Raw genomic sequence first — 17500 nt, 5'->3', positions numbered from 1 at the left:
ACTCCTCCTCTCCTATATGTCTCTCTTCATGTCACTCCTCCTCTCCTATATGTCTCTCTTCATGTCACTCCTCCTCTCCTATATGTCTCTCTTCATGTCCCTCCTCCTCTCCTATATGTCTCTCTTCATGTCCCTCCTCCTCTCCTATATGTCTCTCTTCATGTCCCTCCTCCTCTCCTATATGTCTCTCTTCATGTCCCTCCTCCTCTCCTATATGTCTCTCTTCATGTCCCTCCTCCTCTCCTATATGTCTCTCTTCATGTCACTCCTCCTCTCCTATATGTCTCTCTTCTAGTCACTCCTCCTCTAATATACGTCTCCATGTCACTCTTCCTCTCCTATATGTCTCTCTTCATGTCACTCCTCCTCTCCTATATGTCTCTCTTCATGTCACTCCTCCTCTCCTATATGTCTCTCTTCATGTCACTCCTCCTCTCCTATATGTCTCTCTTCATGTCACTCCTCCTCTCCTATATGTCTCTCTTCATGTCCCTCCTCCTCTCCTATATGTCTCTCTTCATGTCCCTCCTCCTCTCCTATATGTCTCTCTTCATGTCCCTCCTCCTCTCCTATATGTCTCTCTTCATGTCCCTCCTCCTCTCCTATATGTCTCTCTTCATGTCCCTCCTCCTCTCCTATATGTCTCTCTTCATGTCACTCCTCCTCTCCTATATGTCTCTCTTCTAGTCACTCCTCCTCTAATATACGTCTCCATGTCACTCTTCCTCTCCTATATGTCTCTCTTCATGTCACTCTTCCTCTCCTATATGTCTGCCTTCATGTCAGTCCTCCTCTCCTATATGTCTCTCTTCATGTCACTCCTCCTCTCCTATATATCTCTCTTCTAGTCCCTCCTCCTCTCCTATATGTCTCTCTTCATGTCACTCCTCCTCTCCTATATGTCTCTCTTCATGTCACTCCTCCTCTCCTATATGTCTCTCTTCATGTCACTCCTCCTCTCCTATATGTCTCTCTTCTAGTCACTCCTCCTCTCCTATATGTATATCTTCTAGTCACTCCTCCTCTCCTGTATGTCTCTCTTCATGTCACTCCTCCTCTCCTATATGTCTCTCTTCTAGTCACTCCTCCTCTCCTATATGTCTCTCTTCATGTCACTCCTCCTCTCCTATATGTCTCTCTTCATGTCCCTCCCCCTCTACTATATGTCTCTCTTCTAGTCCCTCCTCCTCTCCTATATGTCTCTCTTCATGTCACTCCTCCTCTCCTATATGTCTCTCTTCATGTCCCTCCTCCTCTCCTATATGTCTCTCTTCATGTCACTCCTCCTCTCCTATATGTCTCTCTTCATGTCCCTCCTCCTCTCCTATAAGTCTCTCTTCTAGTCACTCCTCCTCTCCTATATGTCTCTCTTCATGTCAGTCCTCCTCTCCTATATGTCTCTCTTCATGTCACTTCTCCTCTCCTATATGTCTCTCTTCATGTCAGTCCTCCTCTCCTATATGTCTCTCTTCATGTCACTCCTCCTCTCCTATGACTCTCTTCATGTCACTCCTCCTCTCCTATATGTCTCTCTTCTAGTCACTCCTCCTCTAATATACGTCTCCATGTCACTCTTCCTCTCCTATATGTCTCTCTTCATGTCACTCTTCCTCTCCTATATGTCTCTCTTCATGTCAGTCCTCTCCTATATGTCTCTCTTCATGTCACTCCTCCTCTCCTATATATCTCTCTTCTAGTCCCTCCTCCTCTCCTATATGTCTCTCTTCATGTCACTCCTCCTCTCCTATATGTCTCTCTTCATGTCCCTCTTCCTCTCCTATATGTCTCTCTTCTAGTCACTCCTCCTCTCCTATATGTCCCTCTTCTAGTCACTCCTCCTCTCCTATATGTCTATCTTCTAGTCACTCCTCCTCGCCTGTATGTCTCTCTTCATGTCACTCCTCCTCTCCTATATGTCTCTCTTCTAGTAACTCCTCCTCTTCTCTCTGTCTCTCTTCATGTCACTCCTCCTCTCCTATATGTCTCTCTTCTAGTCACTCCTCCTCTCCTATATGTCTCTCTTCATGTCACTCCTCCTCTCCTATATGTCTCTCTTCTAGTCACTCCTCCTCTCCTATATGTCTCTCTTCTAGTCACCCCTCCTCTCCTGTATGTCTCTCTTCATGTCACTCCTCCTCTCCTATATGTCTCTCTTCTAGTCACTCCTCCTATCCTGTATGTCTCTCTTCTAGTCACTCCTCCTCCCTTCTCTGTCTCTCTTCTAGTCACTCCTCCTCTCCTCTCTGTCTCTCTTCTCGTCACTCCTCCTCTCCTATATGTCTCTCTTCTAGTCAGTCCTCCTCTCCTACATGTCTCTCTTCATGTCACTCCTCCTCTCCTCTCTGACGCTCTTCTAGTCACTCTTCCTCTCCTCTCTGTCTCTCTTCTAGTCACTCCTCTCCTCTCATCATATATATCCTTCTCCTCTCTCTCTCTTCTAGCTATTCCCCCTCCTCTTCTCTCTATATGTCTGTCTTTAGTCAGTTCTATTCCCACTCCTCTTCTCTCTATATCTCTGTCTTTAGTCAGTTCTATTCCCCCTCCTCTCTATATCTCTGTCTTTAGTCAGTTCTATTCCCCCTCCTCTTCTCTCTATATCTCAGTCTTTAGTCAGTTCTATTCCCCCTCCTCTTCTCTCTATATCTCTGTCTTTAGTCAGTTCTATTCCCCCTCCTCTCTATATCTCTGTCTTTAGTCAGTTCTATTCCCCCTCCTCTTCTCTCTATATCTCTGTCCTTAGTCAGTTCTATTCCCCCTCCTCTTCTCTCTATATCTCTGTCTTTAGTCAGTTCTATTCCCCCTCCTCTTCTCTCTATATCTCTGTCTTTAGTCAGTTCTATTCCCACTCCTCTTCTCTCTATATCTCTGTCTTTAGTCAGTTCTATGCTCCTCTGTATCTGTGAAAGAATGTCTCTGACTGGTCCTCCTTATCTAGCCACAGATTCTGTACTGTCATGTCTCTTCTCCTTGGACCCCCCCCACACACACACACACCTGCACACACACACACAATGTCGCCCCCCAGGCCCATGCGTCTCCACTCAGCTCTCAGGGCTCCGCTGAGTCACCACACAGACTTGAGAGAAAACACAGGGAAAGAAACATGACCGGGTGAACATGGTGGAGGAGAGAAGAAGAGAGGGAAGGGGTGAAAATGACGATGTGAGGGAGACAGAAATCAGGGGAAGACGTGAAGAGAAGGAAAGAAACAGAGGGAAGGAGAAAGAAGGAAAGAAACAGAGGGAAGGAGAAAGAAGGAAAGAAACAGAGGGAAGGAGAAAGAAGGAAAGAAACAGAGGGAAGGAGAAAGAAGGAAAGAAACAGAGGGAAGGAGAAAGAAGGAAAGAAACAGAGGGAAGGAGAAAGAAGGAAAGAAACAGAGGGAAGGAGAAAGAAGGAAAGAAATAGAGAGAAGGAGAAAGAAGGAAAGAAAGGATATCCAATTAGGAGGGAGACAGTCTCTGAGCAACACCATTTCATCAGTATGTTAAAGTAATTATCACCTAATAATCCACAACAGCAAATCAGTAGTATAAATTACATATGCATGTAGAGTTTTGATAACCGTTTCCATAGTTATCCTCCATTCACTGTCTGTCTGTCTGTCTGTCTGTCTGTCTGTCTGTCTGTCTGTCTGTCTGTCTGTCTGTCTGTCTGTCTGTCTGTCTGTCTGTCTGTCTGTCTGTCTGTCTGTCTGTCTGTCTGTCTTCCTTCCTCTCTTTGTCTTCTTATCTGTTTCCCTCTGTTGAATCTGTCTCTCCACCCTATTCTCACCCTATTCTTAATTCCCTTCTCCCAGCTCTTCCAATCCTCCAATCTCTCGCTCACAAAGCCAGGCTCCATTCACTCTTCCCTCTCCATTCATCCCTCCTCCCCTCTCCATCCATCCCTCCTTGCCTCTCCATTCATCCCTCCTTCACTCTCCATTCATCCCTCCTTCCCTCTCCATTCATCCCTCCTTCCCTCTCAATCCATCCCTCCTTCCCTCTCCATCCATCCCTCCTTCCCTCTCCATTCATCCCTCCTTCCCTCTCCATTCATCCCTCCTTCCCTCTCCATCCATCCCTCCTTCCCTCTCCATTCATCCCTCCTTCCCTCTCCATTCATCCCTCCTTCCCTCTCCATTCATCCCTCCTTCCCTCTCCATCCATCCCTCCTTCCCTCTCCATTCATCCTTCCTTCCCTCTCCATCCATCCCTCCTTCCCTCTCCATTCATCCCTCCTTCCCTCTCCATTCATCCCTCCTTGCCAGTCAACCAGCACTAAGGCCTGGAAAGTTAATGTCAGAATCACAATGGAACCTGTATGTGTGCTTGTTGATGATTATTAACTTGGCCCTCATCATCTCTCTGCCCTTTGACCTTTTCTGTGATTGGTTCTCAAATGGATGCGTAATAACTCTTTTTTTAGCGACAACATGACATATTTGTGTGCCCTTACAAAAAAGCACATGTCAAATTTGCAGTTTCACATGTGAAGTAGCTGTTTTCACATGTATTAAATGTAGAGTTCACATGTTAATGCCACCTTTTCACATGTGCCTCACAAAACTTTCACATGTGAAAATCTCACTTTCTCATGTGGAATCACATGTAAAAATCTAAAAAATCTAACTTTCACATACGATTGTTTTTCACATGTGAACTTGCAATTCCACATGTGAAAGTGAAAATCTAATTTGCAGTTTCACATGTAAGAAAACTCCACATTTACTCCAATGTTTGTAAACCAAGTAAATGAAAACAAACACTGTGTAGCTTAAAAACTATATAGGTTAAAACTATCATTTTGATATCATGGATGGTCAGTCCAGAGCGCAGGCTATGGATTCCAGAGTGGTTGCATTTCTCCAGCCCCATCCATCAGCTTTTTACCTAAACTGTGCCGGGGAGCCCACTTTGTTAATGTTTCAATTAAGGATTGCCGCTTGAAACAACATATGGTGCAATTTTCTAACGAGTAACTTACTTTTGTGCCATTAATATCAATTTGAAAAACTGATGTCGAGAACAAAATTCTTAGTATTGCAAACAAAAATAATTATACGGAAAGCAAAACATAAACCCAAATGTATTAATAGTAAAATATGTATTGCTAGGAAATAATTGTTCAATGCAAGAGCAAATCATTTGTAAATGGATGCAAAACAAATATTTTCTGTGAAACATTTTGTATGATACCGTAATTAAATCAAATGCCTCTCTCTTTCCTGCAGGTTTCCCTATAGTTGGTTACTTTACCCTGGCATTTGCTTTCACTGCCTTTTTTCAAGTGTTGGCATATTCCAGCATCATGGCACTGCTGGTTTGCCTCTGAAGCTAAGCAGGGCCGTGGCTGGTCCCCAAACGGGAGCCCAGACGGGTATTTAGCGACATCTGTCATACCAGAATTTGTGCAAACTCAGAATTTCCACCTCGAGAAAGAGAGCTTGAAAGAGAGCCTTATCATCAGATTATTTTTCTTCACTATGGCCTGTCTCTGTCACGACTTCCGCCGAAATTGGCTCCCCTGCCTGTTCGGGCGGTGCTCGGCGGTCGTCGTCACCATCCTACTAGCCGCTACCGATCCCTTTTTCGTTTGTCTGTTGGTTTTGTCTTATTAGTTTCACCTGTGTGTATTTTGGTTTAATTAGCTTCCCTATATGTAGTAGTTTGACCCGCCCTTGTTTTGTGCGGGATTGCTTTTTTTTTTTTTTTTGTTGTTGTTGTTGTTGTTGTTGTTGTTGTTACGCTGTTGGTTGTGGTTTTCATCTTTGTATTCTCCGGACTGTTTGATCCTGTGTTTGGGCTGGTCTGTTTTATGCGCCCTGTATGTTTGCGTCACCGTTTTTTGGCCAGGAAATAAATCACGATTTACAGAACCCTGCTCTCTGCGCCTGATTCCAACCCACCACTCCTCTAGGCTGTGACAGTCTCCTTGGAAAATCCATGTTCGCCGTACTTTACAAAGGGAACGAATTATTGGACCGCTAATGTATTTTTGAACGTTATCGTTTTTCCGCACAATCACTCATATATCGCAAATGTAACCAAACTCGATTTCGCTTTGACTGCTATACAAACTATGTGTTGCTTAGAGATGTTCTGCCAATGGACATTTCCTGTACAATGTGGGCGATGCTGAACTATTTGGCAAGGCAACGGTGTGTAGAGCCAGAAGAAGTCTGCCTCTCATTGAATATATTTTTTTATGTCTGTGTTGCATTCCCTGGCCATCAAGTTGTCCATATAATCAAGGGGAACTTTTATAGAATGCAGGTACAATATGCTGCGATCAGTTGACTGCCAGCGATGTTTTGTTAATCTCAAATTAATTAATCTAGGCAACATGATAAAAATAATACATCGCCTAATTCATCCCGCAGATTTTCCGAACATCATTGGTGCTGTAGATGACCAAATTAAGGAGACTACGTGAATAGAAACAACTTTAACAGCCAACAAACAGGTAGCTACTGAATACTGTAGCCTAAACTTTCACCAAACCAAATCACTTTCACAAACAGTCATTGAATTCAATGATCTTCCTTCCTTCTTTTGTCGGATGATCTGACTCCCATGGGGTTACAACTAAACATTGAATAACATTGCTGCCGGTGTTGTCACGAGAAGCACTCTGTGAATTGAATACATCAGTATTCATCCTACATAGGCTATGGAATGGTCCTACCATTGCAATTGTGACATATGTTACTACAATTGACATATTAGGCCAAAGCCTTTAATAACACGTAATATCACCCACCAGCGCTGCAATAAATGTGCTCTATAAAGTGAAAGCATTGTTCATAATTAGCCATATGTGTAAACTAGGCCTATTAGATATTGGAACCGTGCCAATAAACTTGTGCATTTAACACTGTCTGCACTTTTCTGCCAGGCTCCCTCTCTGGTTTTTGCCGCGGCAGATGCATTACTTTTTGGGAGAAATATCGGAACATATTCGTTATGTTTTCTGGGCTCTGTCTTTTGACTCCATATCTGTCATTTTTTCTGTCATCGAAATGAGGACCTTTTTGAATGTTGCGTGCACGGGCCAGCTGGTCAACCAATCTGCACTTCACTTCAGTCGAATACCTTAAACAAAAAGCAGCGGTTCTGTAACCAAGAAATCCTGCACTTCCTCATCTGGTTAAAACACGCCTGATATGTTCCTTGAAATCCCAAATGTGTTAAACCATCTTTCTGAGATAACCCTCAGATGTAGCTGGAAGTGGTAAAAAAAATAAACCTGTTTTTTTTTAAATCACGAGGTATCTGTCTCCCTCCCTCTCTTTCTCTCAGCATGACTTCTGAACAAGGTATCTGTCTCCCTCCCTCTCTTTCTCTCAGCATGACTTCTGAACGAGGTATCTGTCGCCCTCTCTCTCTCTCTCTCTCTCTCTCTCTCTCTCTCTCTCTCTCTCTCTCTCTCTCTCTCTCTCTCTCTCTCTCTTTCTCTCAGCATGACTTCTGAACAAGGTATCTGTCTCCCTCTCTCTCTCTCTCTCTCTCTCTCTCTCTCTCTCTTTCTCTCAGCATGACTTCTGAACAAGGTATCTGTCTCCCTCCTCTCTCTCTCTCTTTCTCTCAGCATGACTTCTGAATGAGGTATCTGTCTCCTCCCTCTCTCTCTCTTTCTCTCAGCATGACTTCTGAATGAGGTATCTGTCTCCCTCCCTCTCTCTCTCTTTCTCTCAGCATGACTTCTGAATGAGGTACCTGTCTCCCTCCCTCTCTCTCTCTTTCTCTCAGCATGACTTCTGAACGAGGTATCTGTCTCCCTCCCTCTCTCTCTCTTTCTCTCAGCATGACTTCTGAACAAGGTATCTGTCTCCCTCCCTCTCTCTCTCTCTCTCTCTCTCTCTCTCTCTCTCTCTCTCTCTCTCTCTTTCTCTCAGCATGACTTCTGAACAAGGTATCTGTCTCCCTCTCTCTCTCTCTCTCTCTCTCTCTCTCTCTCTCTCTCTCTCTCTCTCTCTCTCTCTTTCTCTCAGCATGACTTCTGAACAAGGTATCTGTCTCCCTCCCTCTCTCTCTCTTTCTCTCAGCATGACTTCTGAACGAGGTATCTGTCTCCCTCCCTCTCTCTCTCTTTCTCTCAGCATGACTTCTGAACGAGGTATCTGTCTCCCTCCCTCTCTCTCTTTCTCTCAGCATGACTTCTGAATGAGGTACCTGTCTCCCCCCTCTCTCTCTCTTTCTCTCAGCATGACTTCTGAACAAGGTATCTGTCTCCCTCCCTCTCTCTCTCTTTCTCTCAGCATGACTTCTGAACGAGGTATCTGTCTCCCTCCCTCTCTCTCTCTTTCTCTCAGCATGACTTCTGAACGAGGTATCTGTCTCCCTCCCTCTCTCTCTCTTTCTCTCAGCATGACTTCTGAATGAGGTACCTGTCTCCCTCCCTCTCTCTCTCTTTCTCTCAGCATGACTTCTGAACGAGGTATCTGTCTCCCTCCCTCTCTCTCTCTTTCTCTCAGCATGACTTCTGAACAAGGTATCTGTCTCCCTCCCTCTCTCTTTCTCTCAGCATGACTTCTGAGCGAGGTACCTGTCTCCCTCTCTCTCTCTTTCTCTCAGCATGACTTCTGAACGAGGTACCTGTTTCCCTCTCTCTCGCTTTCTCTCAGCATGACTTCTGAACGAGGTACCTGTCTCCCTCCCTCTCTCTTTCTCTCAGCATGACTTCTGAACGAGGTACCTGTCTCCCTCCCTCTCTCTTTCTCTCAGCATGACTTCTGAGCGAGGTACCTGTCTCCCTCCCTCTCTCTTTCTCTCAGCATGACTTCTGAGCGAGGTACCTGTCTCCCTCCCTCTCTCTTTCTCTCAGCATGACTTCTGAGCGAGGTACCTGTCTCCCTCCCTCTCTCTTTCTCTCTCTCTGTAAATGAGTTTAATCTAAAAGTCTGATTTAAAATTAGGAGTTCTCTGTCTCTCTCTTTGCTTTGTCTCTCGCTCCTCTCTGAAGACTTCATGCAATACGTCTGACTTATCCTTGCTCTCTCTCCTTCTCCCTCCCTCCACTCCCTCCTCTCCTTCCGCTCTCCCTCTGTCTCTAGATGAGTTCGTGCAGTAGCAGAGCGCTGACCATCCTGTCCACGGTGTTTGGGGCGTGTGGTCTGCTGCTGGTGGGCGTGGCTGTGTCTACAGACTACTGGCTGTTGATGGAGGAGGGCATCGTGCTGCAGCAGAACCAGAGCATGGAGGTCAAGATGGCCCTGCACTCTGGCCTCTGGAGGGTCTGCTTTGTGGCTGGTACATATGATCTCTGACCCTCAATAGCAGTGCTCACCTGAACAATCTGCTCCAGGTAGAATTAGCCATAGTTGATCTAGGATCAGTTCTCTCCTTCTAAATCTGAACGAAAATACTAAACGAACCTTATATCAGTGCAACTTCCCAATCTCAATGTTATATACTGTATTATTTTTTCATTAACTTATGCAGGGGCAGACTGGCCATCCTGCTTCTCAGGCAAATGCCAGATGGGCTGATTCATTTTTTGCCTAAATTGTTTTCTTTGTGCAAAATATATAATTGACTGGCAAAACATGGGGGCCTCAAATAAAAAAATGGGCCGGTGTGTTAGAAATGGTAGGACAGATTTTTGGTCCCAGTCCAACCCTGTATGTATGTATCTGCCTCCCTCTCTCTTTCTCATGCAAGCCTCAATTTCATACACTCCTCTTTCTTTCCCTTCTCTCTCAGGGACAGAGAATGGAAGATGTGTGGCGTCAGAGTATTTCACTGAGCCAGAGATAGAGATCACTACAGAGAATACTGCTAATATTCTGAGTGAGTATACTGTACCCTACACTTACAGCTTTACACTGCACACTCAGCATAGAGCTCACCAACTTGTAGCCCTAAAATACGGAAATGAGTTACCTCTGGTTTGTTCAACCATTCCTATGGTCAGCGCTCAGGAAATTACTGGCTCGTTGGCCAAAGCCTATGGAGAAATTCATTTGGATTTTAGAGGTGTTTTGATTAAACAGAGAAAAAAAAATTCTGGGGTTAACACAGGCTTAGGAGATCTTATACATTTTGTGCTATGAGATAATAGCAGTCCGTTAACATGACATGTATTAATTATTATGAAGCCTTTATGTAATTTATGTGTTTGTTATGATTACATAAATTCTTAAAAATTCACAAAAAGTGACGTTAGCTGATGAAGAGTATCTCATAGAACAAAACGTATAAGGTCTCCCTTAGCCTGTGTTTACAACATACCTTATTTTTGGCGTTTATCCAAAACCCCTCCAAAACCCCAATTAATTTCCCCATAGTCTTTGGCCAATGAGCCATGGCGAAGTTGATCCCACAAAAATACGTCATTACTATTGCTGTCTCTTATGGTTAGTACATAACATTTGACCTCTAATGCTGTGACCCTGTAGAGATGGTGCGGACAGCCACTCAATTTCCCATGGTGTCTCTGCTATGACCTCTAACCTCCAACACTGTGACCCTGTAGAGATGGTGCGGACGGCCACTCCGTTCCCCATGGTGTCTCTGCTCTTCGTCTTCACGGCCTTTGTCATCAGTAACATCGGACACATCCGGCCCCAGCGCACCATCCTGGCCTTCGTCTCCGGGATCTTCTTCATCCTCTCAGGTAAATAGGCCACTCCATCTGGCCTTTTATTATTACTGCCTTCATCCATCCTCTCAGGTAAATATGCCACTCCATCTGGCCTTGATTATAACTGCCTTCATCCATCCTCTCGGGTAGATAGGCCACTCCATCTGGCCTTGATTATTACTGCCTTCATCCATCCTCTCAGGTAAATAGGCCACTCCATCTGGCCTTGATTAGTACTGCCTTCATCCATCCTCTCAGGTAGATAGGCCACTCCATCTGGCCTTGATTATTACTAACTTCAACCATCCTCTCAGGTAGATAGGCCACTCCATCTGGCCTTGATTATTACTGCCTTCATCCATCCTCTCAGATAGATAGGCCACTCCATCTGTCCTTGATTATTACTGCCTTCATCCATCCTCTCAGGTAGATAGGCCACTCCATCGGTCCTTGATTATTACTGCCTTCATCCATCCTCTCAGGTAGATAGGCCACTCCATCTGGCCTTGATTATTACTGCCTTCATCCATCCTCTCAGGTAGATAGGCCACTCCATCTGGCCTTGATTATTACTGCCTTCATCCATCCTCTCGGGTAGATAGGCCACTCCATTTGGCCTTGATTATTACTGCCTTCATCCATCCTCTCAGGTAAATAGGCCACTCCATCTGGCCTTGATTAGTACTGCCTTCATCCATCCTCTCAGGTAGATAGGCCACTCCATCTGGCCTACATTATTACTGCCTTCATCCATCCTCTCCGGTAAATAGGCCACTCCATCTGGCCTTGATTATTACTGCCTTCATCCATCCTCTCAGGTAGATAGGCCACTCCATCTGGCCTTGATTAGTACTGCCTTCATCCATCCTCTCAGGTAGATAGGCCACTCCATCTGGCCTTGATTATTACTGCCTTCATCCATCCTCTCATGTAGATAGGCCACTCCATCTGGCCTTGATTATTACTGCCTTCATCCATCCTCTCAGGTAGATAGGCCACTCCATCTGGCCTTGATTATTACTGCCTTCATCCATCCTCTCAGGTAAATAGGCCACTCCATTTGGCCTTGATTATTACTGCCTTCATCCATCCTCTCAGGTAGATAGGTCACTCCATCTGGCCTTGATTATTACTGCCTTCATCCATCCTCTCAGGTAGATAGGCCACTCCATCTGGCCTTGATTATTACTGCCTTCATCCATCCTCTCAGGTAAATAGGCCAATCCATCTGGCCTTGATTATTACTGCCTTCATCCATCCTCTCAGGTAAATAGGCCACTCCATCTGTCCTTGATTATTACTGCCTTCATCCATCCTCTCAGGTAAATAGGCCACTCCATCTGTCCTTGATTATTACTGCCTTCATCCATCCTCTCAGGTAAATAGGCCAATCATGTTAATTTGAACAAGGGGACCGCCACAGACACATCTCAACATCCACTGTTCAATGGAGTCTGCATGAATCAGGCGTTCATGGCCGAATTGCTGCAAAGAAACCACATCCAAAGGACACCAATAAGAAGAAGAGACTTGCTTGGGCCAAGAAACATGAGCAGACTCCAGACCGGTGGAAATCATCTGTCCTTTGGTTTGATGAGTCCAAATTTGAGATTTTTTTTCCAACCACCATGTCTTTGTGAGACGCAGAGTAGGTGAACGGATAATCTCTTCATGTGTGGTTCCCACCGTGAAGCATGGAGGAGGTGTGAGGGTGTGGGGCTGCTTTGCTGGTGACACTGTCTGTGATTTATTTACACACTTAACCAGCATGGCTACCACAGCATTCTGCAGTGATACGCCATCCAATCTGGTTTGCGCTTAGAGGGACTATAATTTGTTTTCAACAGGACAATGACCCAACACACCACCAGGCTGTGTAAGGGCTATTTAACCAAGAAAGAGAGTGATGGACTGCTGCATCAGACCTGACCTCCACGATCACCCAACCTGAACCCAATTGAGATGGTTTGGGATGAGTTGGACCATAGAGTGAAAGAAAAGCAGCCAACAAGTGCTCAGCATGTGGGAACTCCTTCAAGACTGTTGGAAAAGCATTCCAGGTGAAGCTGGTTGAGAGAATGCCAAGGGTGTGCAAGCCTGTCATCAAGGCAAAGGGTGGCTAGTTTGAAGAATTTACAATCTAAAACATATTTGGATTTGTTGAATACTTTTTTTGTTACTATATGATTCCATATGTGTTATTTCATAGTGTTGATATCTTCACTACAATGTAAAAATGTAGAAAATAGTCCAAATTAAGAAAATCCTAGAATGAGTAGGTGTTACTCATTCTAGGATTTTCTTAATTTGTACTATTTTCTAAATTTTTACATTGTAGTAAACATTTTGACTGGTAGTGTATTTTGTATTTGTCACTGTAATTTCATAGTTCCTATTGATTGTACATTAATTAAATCCCTCAGTCTATTTTATAAGAATTTGTAAGATTCCTGTTTGCATAAATTAGACAGAGACCAGTCTTATCAAAATGAGATAATAGTATTTATTCTCGGGGGGCGCGCTGCCATGAAACCACGAACAACAGTTTATATACAAAATATGACGTCATAGGTTATAAAACGTCCTTTCTCCCAACAGTTCAAAAGTTTATTCCCACCCCTTCTCTCTCTCACTCCAGACACACAGTTAAATCGAGGTTAAACTTCTGAAGTCTTCATCCATCACCATTCAGCAGACAGTTCCAGCTAATGGAAAACCTAAGAAAACACACACTGCCTTATTTAAACATCCCAGAGCTAAGTTGAGTCGGTTCGGCCATAGGTTAACGACCCTTTTTGCTTACTTTAATTACCCCCTGTTTCATGCTCCACAATCCCTTCCTTATGAATTAATATTATTAATCAGATATAATAAAACAGAGTAGAGTTTAATTAGTTATAGTTCTATTTAAAATGTAGATATTGTTTAGTCATTATTCATAAAATTCCCAACAGTATTGTAAATCAGAGAAATATCTATCCTCTGTGAAGCTGTTTGGGGACTTTTCTTATTTGTAGTTCACTCTCCTGACCAGGAGGTAGCAGTGATGAGGGAGCTCCCTTTTCTCTCTATGGGAGAGAGATGAGAAGATATCAAGAATGGCACTCAAAACATAACAATTCACATATGATATGTCAGGAAAAACAGGTATATTATTTAAGGCCAAAAAGCAGTCATTATAATCACATTCCTGCCTTTGTTGTGGTTTGTTTGTAACACAGCAGCGTTTCGCACTCTCGGTCCTGGCCTCCTTGCATGCTCTCTCTCTCTCTCTCTCTCTCTCTCTCTCTCTCTCTCTCTCTCTCTCTCTCTCTCTCTCTCTCTCTGTCTCTCTCTCTCTCTCTCTCTCTCTCTGTGTGTGTGTGAGGACGCATGGCTTTCTCCCGAGTCCGTGTGGGAGTTGTGGCGATGAGATTACCAGCAATTGGATACCATGAAATTTGTGGGTAAAATAAAAAAAGTACAAAATGGAAAATAATTAAACATTTTTTTATTTTACCTTTATTTAACCAGGCAAGTCAGTTACGAACATATTCTTATTTTCAATGACGGCCTGGGAACAGTGGGTTAACTGCCTGTTCAGGAGCAGAACGACAGATTTGTACCTTGTCAGCTCGGGGGTTTGAACTCGCAACCTTCCGGTTACTAGTCCAACGCTCTAACCACTAGGCTACGCTGCCTAGATGGAATTTTTATTTGTGGTCCTGGCAACTGGTCCTTTTTTGGAACACCATTATTTTTTATCTTACTGAGATTTACTGTCAGGGCCCAAGTCTGACAAAATCTGTGCAGAAGATCTAGGTGCTGCTGTAGGACCTCCTTGGTTGGGGACAGAAGCACTAGATCATCAGCAAACAGTAGACATTTCACTTCAGATTCTAGAATGATGAGGCCGGGTGCTGCAGACTGTTCTAGTGTCCTCGCAAATTCGTTGATATATATATGATGAAGAGGGTGAGGCTTAAGCTGCATCCCTATCTCACTCCACAGCCATGTGGATAGAAATATGTGTTTTTTGCCAATTTTAAATATGCACTTGTTGTTTGTGTACATGGATTTTATAATGTTGTATGTTTTTCCGCAAACATCACTTTCCATCAATTTGTATAGTGGACCCTCATGCCAAATTGAGTCAAAAGCTTTTTTGAAATCAACTAAGCATGAGAAAACTTTGCCTTGTTTTGGTTTGTTTGTTTGTCAATTAGGGTGTGCAGCGTGAATATGTGGTCTGTCGTACGGTAATCTCTCTCTCTCCTCCCTCTCTCTGTCTTTTAGTGTCATTGTTATTTGCTATATTCCTTTCACTTTCGCCCCCTCTCTTCCTTGTCTTTGTTGCTGTTGGTGTCAGTGGTAATGTCCTGCTGCCCTCTATCCCTCTCTCTCTCTCTCTCTCTCTCTCTCTCTCTCTCTCCCTCTCTCTCTCTCTCTCTCTCTCTCTCTCTCTCTCTCTCTCTCTCTCTCTCTCTCTCTCTCTCTTAGGGTGTCAGTGGTAATGTCCTGCTGCTGCTGTCTCTCTCTCTCTCTCTCTCTCTCTCTCTCTCTCTCTCTTTCTCTCTCTCTCTTAGGGTGTCAGTGGTAATGTCCTGCTGCTGCTCTCTCTCTCTCTCTCTTAGGGTGTCAGTGGTAATGTCCTGCTGCTGCTCTCTCTCTCTCTCTCTCTCTCTCTCTCTCTTAGGGTGTCAGTGGTAATGTCCTGCTCTCTCTCTCTCTCCCTCTATCACTCTCTCTCCTTCTCTCTTTCTCTCCCTCCCTCCCACCTCCCTCCTTCTCTTCCTCCCTCTTTCTCGCCATCCCTCCCTCCCTCCCCTTCTTTCTTTCTCTCTCTCCCCCTACCTCTCTCTCTTTCTCCTCTCTTTCTCTCCCTCCCAACTCCATCCTTCTCTTCTTCTCCCTCCCTCCTCCCTCCCTCCCTCCCTCCCTCCCTCCCTCCCTCCCTCCCTCCCTCCCTCCCTCCCTCCCTCCCTCCCTCCCTCCCTCCCTCCCTCCCTCCCTCCCCTCTCTCTCGCTCCCTCTATCACCTTCTTTCTCTCTCTCCCCCTACCTCTCTCTCATTCCCTCCCTCCCTCATTCCCTCCCTCCCTGCCTCCCTCCCTCCGCCCCCTCTCTCTCTCTTTCTCCCCCAGCTCTCTCTCTCTCCCTCCCTCCTTCTCTGCCTCCCTCCCTCCCCCCCTCTCTCTCTCTCTCTCCATCCCTCCGCCCCATTCTCTCTCTCCCTCCCTCCTTCTCTTCCTCTCTCCCTACCTCTCTCCCTCCCTCCTTCTCTTCCTCCCTCCGCCCCCCCCCTCTCTCCCTCCCTCTCCAGGCCTGAGTCTGGTGGTGGGGCTGGTGCTCTACATCTCCAGTATTAATGATGAGGTGATGAACAGACCGAGGGAGCCTGAACAGTTCTTCAACTACCACTACGGCTGGTCGTTTGCCTTCGCAGCCTCCTCCTTCCTACTCAAGGAGGTCAGCATATGTGTGCGTGTGTGTGTGTATGTGTGTGTGTGTGTGTGTGCACTTGTGTGTGTGTGTGTGTGTGTGTGTGTGTGTGTGTGTGTGTGTGTGTGTGTGTGTGTGTGTGTGTGTGTGTGTGTGTTGTGTGTGTGTGTGTGTGTGTGTGTGTGTGTGTGTGTGTGTGTGTGTGTGTGTGTGTGCACTTGTGTGTGTGTGCACTTGTGTGTGTGTGGTAGGGGGCAGGTGGTGGGGGGTGTGAGGAGACGTCATTAGTGCCACTGCTGTGCTGCCTGGGGTGCCCAGCTGACCTATCCATCTGAAAGCCACAGTGTCGTGCTGGCTGAGGCAAACCTCCCTAAAATTTGAGGCAGGAAAAATTATGATGCCTCTGCAAAATACTACTATTCTCTATACATTCTAAATCAGTCATTCTAAATGTAAACTACTGCACAGTCTATCTGTACTGAGATGTTCTGTATGCAGGTGTTGAGGAAGAACCTGTACCTCTGGGTATTCCTGTGGCTGTCAGCCATCTTCTGTCCTGTGTGTGATAAGCGCTGATGGGACAGAGTGAAGAGTTCAGAGGAGCACCTCTTCTTTACCCCTGTCCTGTCAAAGTGGAGAGTTCAGAGGAGCAACTCTTCTTTATCCCCGTCCTGTCAGAGTGGAGAGTTCAGAGGAGCAACTCTTCTTTATCCCCGTCGTGTCAGAGTGGAGAGTTCAGAGGAGCAACTCTTCTTTATCCCCGTCCTGTCAGAGTGGAGAGTTCAGAGGAGCACCTCTTCTTTATCCCCGTCCTGTCAGAGTGGAGAGTTCAGAGGAGCAACACTTCTTTACCCCCATCCTGTCAGAGTGGAGAGTTCAGAGGAGCGACTCTTCTTTAACCCCGTCCTGTCAGAGTGGAGAGTTCAGAGGAGCACCTCTTCTTTATCCCCGTCCTGTCAGAGTGGAGAGTTCAGAGGAGCAACTCTTCTTTATCCCCGTCCTGTCAGAGTGGAGAGTTCAGAGGAGCACCTCTTCTTTATCCCTGTCCTGTCAGAGTGGAGAGTTCAGAGGAGCAACCCTTCCTTACCCCCGTCCTGTCAGAGTGGAGAGTTCAGAGGAGCACCACTTCTTTACCCCCATCCTGTCAAAGTGGAGAGTTCAGAGGAGCAACTCTTCTTTATCCCCGTCCTGTCAGAGTGGAGAGTTCAGAGGAGCAACTCTTCTTTATCCCCGTCCTGTCAGAGTGGAGAGTTCAGAGGAGCAACTCTTCTTTATCCCCGTCGTGTCAGAGTGGAGAGTTCAGAGGAGCAACTCTTCTTTATCCCCGTCCTGTCAGAGTGGAGAGTTCAGAGGAGCACCTCTTCTTTATCCCCGTCCTGTCAGAGTGGAGAGTTCAGAGGAGCAACACTTCTTTACCCCCATCCTGTCAGAGTGGAGAGTTCAGAGGAGCGACTCTTCTTTAACCCCGTCCTGTCAGAGTGGAGAGTTCAGAGGAGCACCTCTTCTTTATCCC

At 45.5% G+C, this 17500-nt stretch overlaps 1 protein-coding gene across 1 annotated transcript in view; it reads left to right on the top strand.

Annotated features, from left to right (window-relative positions):
- The window catches only part of LOC118380954 (voltage-dependent calcium channel gamma-7 subunit-like), a 33740-nt gene that overhangs the window by 10521 nt on the left and 5719 nt on the right, over positions 1-17500 (top strand). Inside the window, exons 2-5 of the mRNA XM_052490086.1 lie at positions 9038-9233; positions 9687-9773; positions 10459-10599; positions 15869-16014. Of these exons, the coding sequence (XP_052346046.1) occupies positions 9038-9233; positions 9687-9773; positions 10459-10599; positions 15869-16014 (570 nt within the window). The remainder of the gene's footprint in view (positions 1-9037; positions 9234-9686; positions 9774-10458; positions 10600-15868; positions 16015-17500) is intronic.

The sequence above is a fragment of the Oncorhynchus keta genome, chromosome 31 (genome assembly GCF_023373465.1).
Source record: "Oncorhynchus keta strain PuntledgeMale-10-30-2019 chromosome 31, Oket_V2, whole genome shotgun sequence".
NCBI classification, from domain to species: domain Eukaryota; kingdom Metazoa; phylum Chordata; class Actinopteri; order Salmoniformes; family Salmonidae; genus Oncorhynchus; species Oncorhynchus keta.
This window is presented reverse-complemented; position numbering and strand designations above follow the sequence as displayed.